Source organism: Hetaerina americana, unplaced genomic scaffold (assembly GCF_022747635.1).
Source record: "Hetaerina americana unplaced genomic scaffold, ioHetAmer1.1.p SCAF_26, whole genome shotgun sequence".
In the NCBI taxonomy this organism is placed as follows: Eukaryota; Metazoa; Arthropoda; class Insecta; order Odonata; family Calopterygidae; genus Hetaerina; species Hetaerina americana.
In genome coordinates, this window is record NW_027286830.1 from 2,416,187 (window position 1) to 2,434,792 (window position 18,606).

General features: G+C 36.0%; 1 protein-coding gene across 1 annotated transcript in view; it reads left to right on the forward strand.

Moving 5' to 3' along the window:
* Positions 1–18,606, forward strand: part of LOC139689628 (GTP-binding protein REM 1-like) — a 282,257-nt gene that overhangs the window by 41,490 nt on the left and 222,161 nt on the right. The window contains exon 3 of the mRNA XM_071586799.1: positions 11,932–12,133. Coding sequence (XP_071442900.1) covers positions 11,932–12,133 — 202 coding nt within the window. The remainder of the gene's footprint in view (positions 1–11,931; positions 12,134–18,606) is intronic.

Genomic DNA, 18,606 nt, shown 5'->3' on the forward strand with positions numbered 1-18,606 from the left:
GCTAATAATAAGCAAAAAAGAGATTACCTCTATTTCAATTGATTATCCATTGCTAAAAAAATTATGTATAAATAATAATATCCTTAGCTTTTCCCAATACCCTTATTCTTTGCTTAGACTTTGCCTTTTTTATAATTTTGTTTCTCCACTGTAATTTACTTTGTGTATGTGTAGGTGCATATTAATTTATATATTTATATATGGATGTGTATATTTGTTAAGTCATGCAAATCTTTGCGTAATATATGTATTTAAAGGTAAGCTCGTGTCTAGGTATTGTGTATGGATGTACTTTTAAATTGCATGGCATTATATAATGTATTTGATGAAGGGTTGATTGGAAAAAGGGACTATTTGGTCTCAATTTCGCCATAAAAAAGACCTATATCTATCCCTCCTAGGAATAGTGCCCCGTGATAGCAATAATGTACGACCAACCTGCATGATATGAGTTTTTCTAATTACTGATGAGTAACGGCAATAACTTTAAGATATAAAACGATTACATTGTTTAGGAATTCAGCCTGGAGCAAAATTTAGTCTATTAGATCGGCCACGTGATGCCACAATGTGTTTGATTAAGAATGCTGAAGTATCTGGGTGAAAATTAACATTGATAGCATTTTTGGCTTGCCAAAATCACATTAGACATTAGACTAATAGATTAGAATTGACAGTCACATTATTCAATGACAGATAAAAGATGGGAGGGTAGCAGAATTTTCAACGACAAAGCAATTCATCCTTCAAGCTTGAAGGCAATATTGTTGAATATGCATGGTTTGTATAGAAAGTATTGGGAAAGGTTTCGGGAAAAAAAGATTAATTTCAGATATTGCCACAAAACCTGAAAATTCTTCAAAGTACATCACTTGAGCGTCGACATACTTTTTCCAGCGGCTTTCCCACGGCCCGAAGGCTCTCTGGTTGGCGGTCTCCGGAAGGTCCTTAACGGTCCGCATGCAAGCTACTTTGACGGTCCCGGTCCCATAGTTGTGTCCTTTGAGGGAGGATTTGACTTTGGAAATAGGAAATAGCTAACTGGTGCCAAGTCGGGAGTTAAAAGGTTTGGGAAATCGTCCCGATACCGCAGTGGTTCGAAACCCCAGGATAGCTGGCCATTGTATGGGAAAATGTTCCAATCGTAGTATAATTTGGTGTGCTTAGATTTTACGAATTTAAGATTACGAATATGAATTCCGATTTGCCAAAAGTAGTGTAAAACGTTTTAGAGGATCTTTGAAAGCAGACACTCGACTCTTCTCTTGGTCGTCCGTCAAGACATTCGGGTCAATTTAAGCGCAGATCTTCTGCATCGCCAAATGTTCAGTGATAATTGTGTACACTGTCATCTTATCAATGCCGATACAATAATGCCGCAAACTTAACCGACGGTCTGAATTCAGCACTTCATGCACACGTCAGGAAAGTATTCTTACCGATACTTTTTATGAAAACCTTGTAAGGAGGAAACAATTCAAAGCGATCACTACTCAAAACTTCAAAAGTATATTTATCATGCCGTTAAAATATGTGTCGCATTGTTCTCTTTTAAAGCCTTGCAGTTAATTTTGTTAAAAGAGATTTAACTGAACACACTGCTTATTTATTCCCTAGCAATGTCACTTTTAACTATTGATATATAATTATGAATGTCATAACGCGCCCCTATGAATTAAAATAATTTTAATAGCTATGAGTCATTTATTTACTCCCCAATTCATTTAGTTGAAATCATACTAATTGTCAGAAACCCTCAATAACATATTTGTGTGCACTAAAAGCTTCAGCTATTCCATTTCAGTTTACTGATTACCGTTATTCAATTAATAAAACCGTTATGCCTATGCATAACGTTTGTTATGCATTGCTATGTAATATTACATTGCGTATATTATGTACATAGTGTAAATATGACTGCCAATTGTCTTCATGAATTCCACAACTTTCTAAGATAATGTTTTTTTTCCAAAAATATTATTTAACATATTTTATGGAAGTATATACATCATAAAATGTGGATCATCATTTTACATAATATAAACTTTCAATTTCATCCCATGTCACAGGTCATAAGAGCCTTACGAATATTCCATTGTAGATTACAGATGACTCCACAATGTATTACAATCATCAAATGGGCATTAATATTTAGCCTTCGTAGCAAAATATATTTTTAACCATTAGTATTGTCCATTTGGTATGCTAAAATTGTCAAAATTTCCCTCAAATTCTTAAATAATTATTGAGCGTTCAATTAGGCGTGTCTATGGCCATATGAGTACCTTATATGAACAACCGAAGTACTTAAAGTAATGAAAATTTACCTTGGGTGGATTGAAAACCTATCAATGCAAGACATCAATATACTTACCTTGATCAAAAATTTCCCGGAATTTATTCAGAAAATTAAAAATACAAGTTTATTCATCTAAATCTATATTGTCCCCTTCAAAGTAATCCCCATCGACTGCAACACACTTATGCCAGCGCTTGATCCAATCCTCGAAACATTTTTTATATTCGGTTTTCGGTATGTCCATCAGTGCTTCCTGCGATTTTTCCATTACTTCCTCTCGGCTGCTAAAACGCGTTCCCCGTAATGGTTTTTTAACTCGATTGAACAGAAAGAAGTCACAGGGAGCCAAATCAGGTGAATTCGGTGGCTGTTGGATGGTATTTGTTGCATTTTTCGTCAAAAAATTACGAATAATGATAGCACTGTGCGACGGTGCGTTATCATGGTGCAAAATCCACGAGTTTTCTGCCCACATTTCTGGTCTCTTTCGGCGAATTGCTTCACGCAAACGTCTCATAACGCCCAAATAATACTCTTTGTTTACTGTCTGGCCTTCTGGCAAAAATTCATGATGCACTACACCGTTGTAATCCATGAAAACCGTCAGCATTGCCTTCTTTTTTGACTGAAAACGACGTGGTTTTTTTGGTCTCGGCTCATTTGGTGAACGCCATTCACTTGCCTGATGTCTGGATTGCGTGTCGTACTCATAAACCCACGTCTCGTCTCCAGTAATGATCCTTTTGATGAATGTGGGATCGGATTCAGCCTCGCAAATCATGTCTTTTGCGACGTCAACACGGTCTCTTTTTTGCATGAAATTGAGGTCTTTCGGCACCAACTTTGCTGCTACACGACGGAAACCCAAATCATTAACCACAATGTCTTGGGCGGATCCATAGACAATGTTCAAGTCCTCCGCTATTTCTCTGATGGTTAATTTGCGGTTATTGACCAACATTTATTTTACTTTATCAATTTTTTCACCGACTTTCGATGTCGATGGTCTGCCACTGCGTTCATCATCTTCGATTGACTCACGACCACTTCTGAACCGCTCGTGCCACTGGTAAACGACCGTTTTTTTTAGAGAATCGTTGCCGAAACACTTTTCCAACATTTCCAACGTCCGTGCGCCACTAAATCCGTTTTTTACGCAAAATTTAATACAAGTTCGTTGTTGCAAATTTAAATCCATTTCTGAAATTGTAAAAAATCGCCAACACACACAGAGATAGATGTACTCTTGGCTACGTAACTTTTGCAAATGTCAACTTATGACACTAAGATTTAAAGGGAATATCAACAACAGATGTACCAATTTAACAAAAAAACAGAACTCAAATCGGAACGATGGGAGCGCCACACGGTGGTTATTCCGGGAACTTTTTGATCAAGGTAGTATACCAATGGTTTGTCTGGTATGAGTTATAACAAATACGTACATGCCTTGCATCTCCGAAGCTCGCACTCAGTGAGTGTATCTGTCCTCAATGTTTACTCAGAATTTATGATTTCCTTCAACCGCAAATCGATTACGCAACGGGTGGAGAGGACTATAAGTTGGTAGCGGAGCACAAATGAGAGGGAAACGGACTCCTCAACCTTCTCCGTCACGTATCCTAATGCAAAGGATCAGGGCAGGTGCGTCTCGCGGGCACAAAAAGGTTTACCTGACTTATGAAAAAGGAGACCTTTAAAGGGAGAATATTTCCACTGGGAAGCGGCGCTTGAGCGGATCGGGGCCACCACTCTTGCTTCCTTATTTTTCCCAATCCCTGGCGTTTATCCCGCTCATTCCCAAACCCGCCTCATCCCCTCGCCCACGCGGTGTTTCCAGCGGTAAGAGAAACTCCCATCATCCCATGAGGAAACCACGCGGGGTTGGAAGGCTGGCTGGCTCCTCTTTTCTCTCTGGATTGTCACAAAAGCGTTCTTTTCTCCTCCTCCGTAAAACGCCGGGTTATTCCGCAGAATAGAATGGAATCTATAACGATTGCGAAGAGAGGGAGAGATGGGAAGAGGGTGGGAGCTCTTTCATACGAGGAAAATACTTGTGGCCTCGGGGGGCCTTTCCCCTTTCATTTTTTAAGGCAGGGTAACAGGAATGGTTTCCTTTTGTCAAGTAAGATTTTATATTGTTAGGTCAACAATAAATCGGAGGGATAAGAGAAACTAGGCGGGCTCATCGTTACAGGTGTTTCCCGCACCACTTAATACACTCGCAACAGGATTTTTTTCAGGCTGGTGACAGCAGGTAAACTACACAATTAGTTTATTGCACGGTTGTTTCAATATGACAAAAGTAAGCCATCTATGAATCACGATTTGGCTACTTAACAGGTTTATTGCTGACTTAACAAATATTATGCCAGGTATTCCGGGCATTGTAGATTTTAAAAAAATAATGTTATTCATGATTACCAGAACAGAAATAATGAACCTAAAACCTTTCAGTATTCATCAAAGTAGGCGCAAAGATGTACAGAACGGCATTGAGTACCTCCGTTATCTGTTATGTTTTCCAATTCAAAAGAAATATAAAAAGGTTCAGGTTCAATTTTAAGACAGCTCCGACAGATTGCTCCTCTAAAGGGTCAAATTTTACATATATTTTATTGTTTTAAAAATTACACTTTAAGCATTTTTATATACTATATTTACATTACATTATAATCTTTTTAACAACCTTAAACTATAGTAATATATGAATCTTGTAATAATGAATTAATATTCAATTTCCTCCACAGTGAATCAAAGCGAAAACTGATTAATATCAACTGTCATACTGACCTCGACAATTTAATGAGAATTTCCGACAACGTAATTAACTCTACACTGAAATTTAATATATTATAAAACCTGATTCATATCAAATTTGTAGAAAAAGAACGAATAACTCTCGGAAATGCTCTGAGATGTGCAGGTAAAAGGTCGTCCGGAATGTGGTCTGAATTCTATTGGCTGAGTAAGGCCGTGCAGCAGTTGAGGGACGCAGAGAATGATATACATTGGAATTCCATGATACCATGAAGAATCTGTCCTTATGATAACCCTATTTTTTTCTAGGAGCTGTTTTATTCACAATGATTCTTTATGGCAACTCTAAAATCTACAGGGGAGATTTAAAGGGAACGTAAACTTAACATTTTGTTAAGCATAAACAGCAACAGGGCCTGTAGTCAAAAACACTAAATAATGTATACATGCAAGTTCGTCGCAGAGCTGTGGCAAAATACTTTAACATCCAGGAAGAATTAATGATAATCAATTTAAAAATTCGATCATATAATACATTATACGTTCTTCTAGCTAATAGTAATCGTATTATCGCAAGGAAATGTTTTGAAACCCATTTAAAAAGCCATTACATTACATACATTTTCTGCTATAGCAGAGTATTTGGACATCGTTATTTACACCGAATGGGTAAAATAAACGCATCAGATAATGACCGCCTTCGTTACATCCGATGAGGTATCATAAATTTCCAGCATAATATATATTTACCAAATTTTATGATTCTTAAACCGTCGCACGCAACCTAAAAAAATCGTGGCGATAGGTGACAGTATTTTTGGAATTATTCTTTACTCTGATATATTTTTCAGAATTAAGTGCATTAAATAAAAATATGAAGTCAAATTCAATACATGCAGAAAAGCCTCTCTCTCCATGGTACTTAGGCTTCTGCAGAGACAGCGACCGGCGAGAGTGGTTTTGCCGATCTTTTCTATCCCCCGTCGAGTCGACGAAAACCCATTTTCGAGAAACAACAATCTCCCTCAGAGGAGCGTGATGTAACGATAACACTTTTGCAGCCAAGTGGGAGGAGGGGCACATCATAGCACAGTAAACGAACACTCTGACGTAATCTACTCATGGCACACCCACTCTATGAGGTTAAATGCCTTTCCCTGTAACATCCTCTAGAGGAAACCGACTAGAGAGAGAGCAAACCATGTCGGATGTCACGGCTTCTAGCTGAAGTTAGGAAAAAAGTGAAACAAGTAACATAATCAGGCAGAGATGAGAGCGATTCAATTGTAAATAGAGAGTAAAAAGGTGATTGATGAGGTTATAACTTAGTCACCAGGGAATTATTCTATCGTCCAGGGTTCAAATTCAAGTGATATCCACGAAAACCTCAGCTAAACTCAGTTCTGCTGACAACAGAACCTTCTCTGACACCGAAGGCGTTACTTTATAGCAATAGAAACTTGCCCTACTCTGAATCTGAATCGCAGTAGGTATTTTTCTCTGGTAAACTCTAACGTTAGTTATAAAACTTGATGATGACTTGAAGACTGCTTCTGTAGGGCATTATAAATTGAAATCGTTAATATAAGAGTATACCTTTGCTTAAAAAAATAAACGTAGAGATCAAACAAATCGGAGATTGTCCACAAGACATCCATATTCTGAAACACCTTGAAATGACATACGCAGTTCTTTCACCGTATTTTGGAAATCCTAATTTAAAAGCTTAAACTATATAGCAAATGACAAATTCGTACTGCTTGCGATGTTTATATTGTCAGGTTACAAGGCAAAAATCCTCCAGCTCCAATTTCGTTAAAAGTTTGTTCCGTCAGCAGAAATATTTTTTTCTTGGTGTAAACAGGTACATTACCAATTCTCTATAAATCTATATTAAAATAGATTGAATGTCTTTTACGTCAGCTCTCGGGGAAATAAATTCATCAAAATTTCAGTTTCATTTCTGTGTGAAAATCATACCTTCACTTGCAGCAGAGGGGTGGCAAGTTAACTTATTATTAATCATAATATATAATATCCTCGGTTCATTATTGGATTTATTAAGTAATACATACAATGTTAACATAACGTGTATACCAGTTTCATGTATTCAAGTATAATATAATACTCGGAAAAACATACTCGGACACACTGAGTTTTTTATTTATTTTAAGGAATTTTCTTCTCCATAAAAAGTGTACACGTTTTTATATATCATGTAAGTTGGTTATGAAAAGCGGTATTTCTGAGAGAAAGCACTGCTTTTAAAAAGTTAAGACAACTCTGTATTGGTCCATCTGACCTAGTTTTCAATATCTATCACGTACTATGGTACGTGCGTTTTTGTCCAGTATGTACAGTTCTCAGAGAAAGCGGAGGATGGATTACAATAAAGGAAGTAAAGGAAAAACAATTTAACCTCGTGAGTACTCATCATATTTTAACGTAAGCCACCGTATTCATTTTCCAAAGGCTTTATGAGTAATGGATATCGAGCATTTTATCAATGTCATTTCTCCGGCATGCTGGTAGCAATAGTTTTTTATGACACTCGCTTCCATTTACGAACCGTTTTTCCTTTAGCTTTCAACATAAATTATTACAATCTGGTATAAATCAGACTAAAAAGGAGGAATAGAAGTGAAAAATGCCCAATAACAATTTAATTACGACTTGTATCGTACGCTATTCCTATTACATTAAATCAGAAATCTCTTTGGATAAATGAGAATCCATTGCTCACGTACTAAAATATACAACTAGAAAGGAAGAAAAAATTTCAGTGAAATTTGAATAAAATAAAAAACCATCTCGGAAAGAAACTTTTTCTAATTCTTAGCCATTACATCATGTGAAATTATAGGAAGTATATAGTATTATTGAAGATTTTATTTCCACTTAAATTCAGGTCCTACGCATTAAGCTTAAACTTGCCTTATTAATTATGCTTTAACAGGAGAAAAAACTCACTTCACGTGTATTTCTTCTTTTGGAGTACTTTCAATTCAAAAAATATGTTTTCTCAGCCGAAATCCTGATATTTGCATAGGAATAATCATTTTTCGTGGATCCATTTGATGAAAATAAACAGTCCTACTAATTGAACGTGTGAAGATAAACCCTTTTGTCTATATACTTCAAAATATTGCAATGAAGGTAGGAAGAGTTAGAAAGTGGCATGCGCTGAGATAATGATTCCCCGTGGAAGTGAGCAAAAATGAGAGTGGGCTACATAGGCTGTGATTGCAGAAACAAAAGAAGACATAATTTTCCCATCGATCCATCTTCCTACGTCAAACCTTCAGAATGCTCCGATAAGATAACACACGAACTCTCTCCAACTACTTATCGTGGTGAAAAAAATGTCTGCGTATAAAGGCACCTGTTTCTTTGTTACACCTGCTGTACAAAGGAAATTACTGCGCTTATCAGTAATCTTTCCTCCAAAGTCTACACTCAGAAATGTCTCTTTGAATACTTCACTTGCAAAGAGAATGATTTCATTTTATTTACCGTACTACTACAAAAATACTAAAAATGTACGTATTATCACGATTTACTAAGAAATGACAGAGCGGCACGACATTTTGTATTCCTTCTAAAAACGTATTTTAACCTAATTTAATCCAAACTTAGTTGATATAATCATTATTATTATGTGACCTATTGTGTGAAGTAGATATTGGATGGATAAAGATTAGACAACGATACATTTACTGGCTCTTAGTAAAAACAATCTGACACCCACATCACAATAACCTTTCTTCAGTCTCTATCCTTCATTTTTCATCCTTCATCCAACATTCCTATCCTATTTCTACCCATTCCTGACTTGTCTAACGTTTTTTCCTCTAGCACAGTCCTGGACTACAACCTTGGTATCGGGAAACCACCTCTATTATTTATCCCAAGCAATTTTCACGGCCATGTGTATAGATAACTTGGAAAATCATAGCAAAACAACTGCTAGAATTGAAAATGAAAAAGTGAAGCCCAGAAAAGCTAAGTTTTTAAGCTATATTTGTAAGCTAAAACCATTATTCAAACCTTAAGTTCTCGATTTTAAGCAGAGTTTTTCCGTCAGTTAAGCAACAGAGGCGTTGTAAGATATTTTATAATAATTGCATACCTACCCGAGCCGGTAATATATAATAATCGATAATACCTATCGATTACTTTTGCTAATATAAGCTAAATTAATGGCAAAGCTAAAGAAAGACCAGTAACGAGACCGATGAATAAAAATCAAGAAAAGTATACCTAGACGATAGTGAGAACACTTAACACTTTTAAGTTACGTATGAATATATCTAAAATTTATTTATTGATTCTTTTTAACAAAGAGAGCTCACTCACCATGTAAGGCTACTTAATTATTTTAAAAATAGCAAAGAAGCAACTAAAATCTATGACAATATCATTTAATTCTCAAAACCTTAGAAATTTCAATCCTGGAGTGAACATCAGCCAGCGCGGAGGCCAATGACAAGTGTCAATGGTCCCTCGTATTCAAGCCTATAAAACAAGAAGAATTTTCACCCGAAAAAATTATTTTATTGGTTAAAAACTATCAGAAATCCTTAGATATTTAGTAATCTTTCCGACAGTTTATTACCAAATTTGAAACAATGTTTAAATTAAATAATATTTTAGTATGATCATATTTTCGCAAAATTTACAAATTCAATTTTTCCCTGCAAAACTTACGTTTAAAAACAGTGCGAAAGTGATCAATTATTTATATATCATTATATCTAGTAGTCATTGATAATTTATATTTATTGTAACAAGTTACATGCGTCACAGAGTGGAACACCGTAGAATTTTATTTGGAGGTACTTGAAACTGCATAGCAAGAACTATATCACAACATCAAATATGCAAAGTGAAAGAACACTACCCCAAAACATAAAGCGTTATTTGGAAATAATTGTCATGAGAAAAGATGGCTACATAAAATATATATTATTAAGTCGAAAATTGTAATTCTCTTTGTCTCTATCATTACACAAAATATAGTTGCGTGGGTAGGAGAAACTTACATAATAATTCGATCGTTCAAATGAAGGAGTACAGTCGTAACCCGTTGCGTAGGTGGCCAATTTCAGCATGAGGAAAAATGCTTTTAACAAGGAAATGATACCTAGAATTTAACAGTTTACAATGTGGATGGCCCTGGAAGTTTGTGAATAAAAGAACTATGCTAGTGAAAGAAGTGAGATAAACCTATAGAGATGTACACTTCCAATCTTTTTTGTGAAAATTTAATCATTATTTTCTCACTGTTGGTAATTATTGCATACGTGAAGGACGTGTGTTCGTGTCTTCATGCTGCTACCTCTTTCCAAAATGTCCCAACTTGTCGCTGTGAGTCAACAAGGTTCCCAAATTACAAGTGATCAGGGTTAAGAAGTAACTGTCAACTCTACGCGAATTTAAGCATTTTAATTGATATAATTAGCTGTAGCGTGCATTATTTCAGGCACGTTGGGATTAATAAAATTTTGCATCTGAGACTGAAATGTTGAGAACCTCTTTTGTTCACAGATCAAAAATGACATAATAATCAAGCCGAGCATTTTAAATATTGATGCTACATAAATAGTGGCATTCATGTTTCCTGCTATAATCTTAAAACACACATTTCAGAACTCAGGATGCATTTGTTCGACATAGAGTACTATTCTTCTGACGCAGGGATTGCTCCTCGACTACCAGTGTAAGACACCTCTCTATAGCGAAATAATTGTGATCGCGAGGCGGATCATAACCAATGCATCTGAATCTGAAGGAATCTAGTCCAGTCTCCGAAAAAAGTAATCGGCAATTTGCTTTTTTCCTATTCCGGACGAACATCATTTGTCGACCACTGTCGAGATATCAATGCCTTCAGCCGGCCACCTGTTTCGTCCTCTCTCCACTAATATTGAGACCAATGTAGCACATGCCCGTGGAGACGTGATACATCCAGTTGATGCTCTGGTGCAGGAGAGTTACACCTCATGAACTTGGGTGCTGCTCTGAAGTACTTCCAATAGAATCCCTGTTTTCATATTGTAGCAGCCCGAGGCAACACCTTTGCCTTGTGTTCAGCGTTTTATTCATCCGGAAAACGTAAATACTCCGAATTTTTCCGTTCAACTGTTTTAAATTTATTTGAGGTAATCACAGTATTGACATGGAAAATAGAGGAGTAAATGGGTGGCTTCATATGCTAGTATTACACATATTATCAAATAAAATAACTACTAACAAGCATCCGTGCGAGACTCCCTTGTACCGCATCAAAATTCTTCCCCTTTGATTTCTTCCTTGCTTTTACCAGCTCAACTTTCATTCCTTTTTATTACATCCAAAGATCGTCAACGTCATTATATGAACTATTAGAAATTCATGAATATACCAATGTCGGAAGGCAATCGTAAACAGATTGGCGCAATTATGAATTTTTGCTTTCGGCAGCCCCGAACTATCGCCTACAGAACAATAGGTAACGGATTTCAACGGGAAAAGCTTATAGAGTGAATAACGTAAAAGTAACTTTTAACTATGAGATTTGTAATCTGCTATTAAGTGTTTCACTTTAATCAATAAGTTTTCTGTAAACCACGCTTTATTATTGTTAAATTACTTCATCCCGAATGTGGTGATTATATCGGCGTATTAATACTACCCAAAATTGAATTTTTCTTTGCATAAGTTTTCTTTATCTTGCACTGAAGCGTAAATAACATGTGCATAAAAAGAAGACAATATTTGAAGGAAAGCCAAAAAAAATGAATTAACATAGCACAAAATATTTTTTGCAAACTCGCCATGTCAACTCACATGGCAAACACAATGTTTTCATCTGAGTATTTCTTTATTTTCAGTCGCGGATCACATCAGGCCAAGAGTTTGCAGCCTTCCGGAGTCAGCGTTCAACCCAAGGGGGTCATCAGACGAATCTGCATTTTACAGGCTTCGTACTTTCTCCACGACCAACAAGGGAGGAGTTGTAAACCGCGGGGATGCTCTCATTTCTCGCAGACACCGCTCAAAATCGAACACAAGCGTCAACTCAACGGCCAGTAGGTAAGTTCAAAACTTGAGTCCAATACTCCGACAGTAATTAGTCCTTCAGTTACCATAGTCCGTTTATAAAACATACACAGTTTACATAGTTTAACAATTCAGAAGTTTTACGTTAGAGAAACATGACCTCTATTGATAAAAAAATGTGATTTTGTTTTAATTCTCTGACCACCTTACATCGCTCAAGAAAGCTTCAAATAACAAGTTTAATATTCAAAGATGTCGTTTTCTTATGCTAATATTAACAATATGGTTAAAAAACTAAGTTAATTTACGCGAGGAGATACCAGTAAAAATTATTACTGAGACAGATAATGAAGGAATGCAAACTATAAAAATGATTCGAAGAAACTAAATTTAAAAACTCTCCTCTGTCAGTGGCAAGAGCCACAGTATTATATATATATATATATATATATATATATATATATATATATATATATATATATATATATATATTTATATTTATATATATGCATATATATATATATATATATATATATATATATATATATATATATATTTATATATATATATTTATATATATGCATATATATATATATATATATATATATATATATATATATTTATATATATGCATATATATATATATATATATATATATATATATATATATATATATATATCATACCAAAGACACTTACCAATTGTAATGTAACTTGTACGCCTACCAAAAAGATAGTTTTTAAGGTACGATTATAGTGATGGCCTTTAGTGAAAGCTGACTCATCGGGTCCGAGGGAATTTCGCTTATTTGGCAAGAGAACAATATTCGTTTTTTGTAAAAATCGAGTGTCAGGTAGTATTTTATAAATTTACACCTAGAAAATGGATCTTTTGCCTCATTTGATTAGGAAAATGCAGAACGATTCTTCAATTGCTATTAAAGAGTTAGATTTAACAATAAAATGGTAAACACAACTATTAACAACATAGGCATTTCAATCAAGGCTACATTTCCGTCTTCATGACCATAAATTTAAAAAATATATGACCTTGGAGCGGAAATAACTTCCAAGGAATGCGTTTTTCATGTAAAAGTTGACATTATATCAATATAATGCACCTAAGTTTATAAAAGCGTATATTAAATAATGTCTTCAAATAATTTATCGACATTATCACAAGTGTGGATGTTTCACATTCTCCTTATAAGAGAGAATTACGGGAAAATATGCAGCATGGTCGTTAACATTTACAATTACTAAGACTCTCTTTGAAGATGATTTCATGTCGTTATCATAATATCGTGGTTAATTAAACCTATATACCTTAACACCTCAACAGATAAGCTTTCCTTAAGTTCACGCACTCACATTTTCCAAGATCAACAATAAGTGAGGAACTGAGACGAACCTTACGCTGGTTCGAGTGTAATACGAAAGCAGTGTAGATATTCACTCATTCGCAACCCCAATGGAATATTGGCTGGGAATAACAGATGCCACTCTCCTCATGATCCTCTTACGTGCCTCGCTTTACAAATTCTGCATGATCTGCTCGCTGAACCTCTCTCCGTTACCACTAATTAGGAATCATTCATGCCGGACGTGGAATGCCCTGCGTGAAATTGTCGTCGTTATAATTCTGGGGAGGCTGCTGCAATCGCTGTACTATTCGGCCCCCATCCTTCCGCCTGCTGATACGCCTACCCATATAATTAGCATACGCCTGGATTTGCCCTCAAGCTGCGCTTTACGTATGCGTACGGTACGGAGCAAAGTCAGTTGGGTCAATCAGGGTATGAATTCACATCGCACGCATAAATCTCAATCCTTTCCCCTAATTGATGCAATCACTGCGCCTCGCCGTCTGCATACATTACATAGATATCCATATTTCAGCCATCTCTGACTGTACATCATATTCCGGAGTTTTAATCTCATTTATACTCTCCTCCATCTAGAGATATGAAGATTTAGCATTGTAAATTCTCATTGAATGAAACTATTTATGTTTTAATCCGTATTTTTATTGCAAATTACACTACCCTTATGAAGATACTGTAGTTTTTGTAATACGGCTTCAGCCCCACACGCGGTAAAATGGGTCGAGCTCCGTTGATGCAAGGCTCATTCTCTCGGTATTGTTCTATGGTATTCTTGGGGTGAATAATTGAGGTGGTTTCCCCTTCCCTAAGTCAATTGTATTTTTAACGCGGCAAAATCATTCAATGATCGCTCCACTGGGGTCAGACACCTTTGCAGCCGCCTCACTGAGGTACAGACGCTGCGTGGACTACTTCTTGTCTGGCTCCTAACCTTCGACTTATCTGACATGGGTGACCCTACCAGTATCAATTATCATTTCTACCGTCAGGACAGCTCTAGGGGCCATCAGAATGCACAAGCCCTTCCCCGATGTAAAGGTTATAATTCAAGAGGAGGAGCATGCATTATTATTGAACTTATAACGCTCAAGTTGGAGAAAAACTTAAACATGAAAAAAATTGCAGAATAATATATATTTTTCCAGAAAACCTTGCCGATGCCTGTTATTTTAGAAACTGTATGGCTTAACCCTTCAGAGAAGAACGGCGTTAAAGATTTCCGTACACAGGGAATATCAGAAGGGCACAAGGTTTAAATACAGTAAAGCTCGGTTATGTGGACCTGATTCCGACTGCTGCGGATTCTAGCTGTTTATAAATGACGTTTCAAATAAAAGATAATTTACATTCCATTATATTTCAAAAACTCATCGATCTGGCAATATACGACCAACATTATTTTATTTTGTTAAAATAGGCTTAAAAAGGGAAAAAACGGTCGGGAAAACAAAAGAAGATAATATTTTTTTCCATCTGAGTACAGGGTACGAAGTGAATATCCTAAAAAGTGACCGGCCAGTTACATAAGAATGCCCAGAAGTAACCGGCCTGACCTAGAGATAGCAGTAGTTGTTTAAAATATATAACTGTATTATAAATTATGCAACATATAAAGCATATGTTTCAAGTTTGAAGACGCTACGTTGTTTAGTATGTGTTTGGCAACCATAAATAGTGAACGTTTTCTGTGAATTTGTGAAAACGGAGAAAATTGGTCATCGTTATGTGATACAATACTTTTATTTGAAAGGCCTCAGCGCAAAAAATACAAAAGCTGAACCAGATTCTACTCTGGGTGAGTCTGCTACTTTGTTTTCAATACTAAAATATTGGGTAGCAGAGTTTAAACGAGGCCGTAAGAGCTGTCAAGACGATCATCGCATTGGTCGACCAAATGAGGTGACGACTCCAGAAACGGTGAAGAAAATCCATAAAGTGATACTGGATGATCGTCAACTGAAAGTGATCTAGCAAGCTAGCAGACATACTGGGCATTTCAAAAAGTGTGGTACATTGCACATTAACTGAAAATTTGAACATGAGAAAGATGTGTGCAAGATAGGTGCCGCGTTTGCTCACACTCGAGCAAAACCAGTGTCGCAAGATATTTCAATTAAGTGTTTAGCAAAGTTTCACCGTAACAAAGCAGAATTTTCACGCCGTTTCATAACCATGGATGAAAAATAGGTCCATTACTTCACACCCGAGACAAAAGAGAAATCAAAAAAATGGATTCAAAAGGAAGAACCTGCTCCAAAGAAGGCGCAGACCGTTTCATCTGCAGGCAAGGTAATGGCGTCGGTTTTTTAGGATGCGCGTGGGATAATTTTCATTTACTATCTTACAAAAGGAAAAACTATCAACGGCGAGTATTATGCAAACTTATTGCAACGTTTGAACGAAGAAATCAAGCTAAAGCGGCCACATTTGGTCATGAAGAAAGTGTTGTTTTATCAAGACAATGTACCAGCTCACAAATCCGTTATTGCAATTGCCAAAATACATGAATTTAAAAAAATTTGTTGTCTCAGGCGTAACTTTGTGGAATTTGCATAACATATTGAAATGTAATGAAATAATTGACTTTGTAATTCCACACACTTTATTTAAAAACACACGACCCAGGTTTCGACGTTGAACGTCATCATCATCAACCTGATGATGACGTTCAACGTCGAAACCTGGGTCGTGTGTTTTTAAATAAAGTGTGTGGAATTACAAAGTCAATTATTTCATTACATTTCAACATGAATTTAAGTTTGAATTGCTACCTCATGCACCCTGTTTGCCAGATTCAGCCCCCTCGGATTATTTTCTGTTCACAAACTTGAAAAAATGGCTCGTTGGTCAAAGATTTTCCAACTGTGAATGATAGATGTCGGCAGTTAATGACTATTTTGAGGAGCTTATTGAACATCGCTGGGAAAATTTTATAGAGCTGAAAGGAGATTATGTTGAAAAATAAGTATATTTTTTCCAAATTTTTTTTTCTTTATTGGGTCGGGTACTTCTGGGACAACCCTGGTAGAACATGAAAAAAATTCCATCTTGGAGGAATGAAAAAGTGCAAGAGTGTTGGGTACAATAAAATATGCATATGTTTTAGCTAAGGGGGCTCAAGCCTGAAGAGAGCATTTGTTGTGAATGAAGTCTTGAGAGACAGGTTTAAAATAGGGCATCGCGTTAAACAATGATGCATTACGTGACCAAGTCTTATCAATATTTTCATGGACATATATGGCGCGCGCAAGAAGAAATATTGAAGATGTAAAACCTCTCATTCTATCGTAAACCGACGATAAAATATGATTGGCTGAGGTGCTAAAACATCTGAACTATCCTATGGATATCTTGTCTGAGATATCCGAGGAAATTGAATTTAATGTGAATGCATCCAAAGTGGAAGTAGCCTATTTTTTAAAAAATAAGGAAAGAATGTGGAGAGCACAATAGTAAAACCACCAATACAACATAAAAATAAAAGTAAAAGTGTGGTATTCGGTATATCTTGGGGGAGTGTTCGCAAATATTATGCGATAAACGATTGGATTAAAAGAAAAGCTAATTCAGTAGAAAGGTTGCTGGAATGAGTAGAGTGTTTTATAAGTGAATGCTTTTCAAAGAGGAATTAATTGACAGATAATAAAAGTACATTCCTCAAATTATTTTACCTACATTAACTCGGCTTTCTAGGATAAGTTTGCCATTTAAATACTATAGATAAAGAGCACTTGAGGTGTTCCACAAAGCAATAGTCACCATTTGTTCTTAACTTATTTGCCAGCTAATACATGTAATACTCGTAAAACCATAATATAAATTTTACGGCCACAAACCCATTATTTCTTACCGAAGGATATGCCAACCTTTTTATGGTATTATCACATAGTACCCTCCCGATAATCAGCCAAAATGTCCATTCCCAGTAAAAGAACCTCTACAAACATCTTGCAGATGGTAATATACTTGTAGCTCATAGAGTGTTAGAGGTTTTCCTAAGCCTGCAAATAATTTTGCTTTTGCGCTTAATTTTTTTTAATACCGCTAGATGTTAACGGTAAAATGACAAGAAATCGAAATCGGCTTTTGACACCATTTTGACTGACTCCATGCGATTGGAGCACGTCTTAAATCGCATAGCTCAAATTTTACTAACAAATTGAGTTGCTTCAGTCGTGATGAGGTGGAAGTCGAACATAATGAATGACTGATCGAAGCACTTCTCCACTTGATTACATGTTTAAAATTTTATTTTACGACCGGGTTTCGATGTAATACATCATCATCAAGGTCGTTAACTATAACAAAAAATATCAAGTGGAAAAGTGCTTCGATCAGTTATTCATCCAATTTTACTGATTTATTTGACCAACACATGCTTCTTGTTACATTTTTACAGTTTTTCCCGCTGCGTATTTGATTTGAACTCATATGCATAAGGCCAACCATTTATTCTTAAAAATATAATTTTAGCTGGTTATATGTAAGCAGGCAAATATATGTCAATTTAAAAAAACATAGGTAAAACACACTTATAGCACTTACAAATACGGTTGATAGAGCCATTGTGTTCTAGTTTTTTAGTCTATGTACACGCAATGTGGATATATTTTCTCCGATATTGGTAACTGTTAAAACAGTAGAGCAAAAACTAGAGTAGGTGGAACAGTTAACCTTTCACGGAAAAGTTTTGGATGAAAATGGTCAAAGCACTAGAGCCACTAAGAGAATAATTGCATAAGGCAATGAAGCTTTCACGAGGTTAAAGGAATTCATGATAGGGACATAGAACAAGATATTGAGATATATAAATATATTTATATTGAGATAGGGCTCGTCAAAAACTTGATATGAAGCGTAGTTTTGTACGGCGCGAAAACATGGTCATTGAAGTAGGGTGATAGACGTAGAAGGGATACGTTTGAACTGCCGGTGTGGAGAAGAATGCAGAAGGTGAAGTGGACAGAAAGGAAAACAAATGAGGAAGTGCTAGGTAAGTTGAGAGAAGAGAGGGGTTTGTAGAGAGAAATCCAAAGGAGGCAGAAAAGATGGATGCAGAACATTTTGATTTAATTTTGAAGACTGATTGGGGTGGGAACGTTAGGCAAGCAAGGAACGGGCA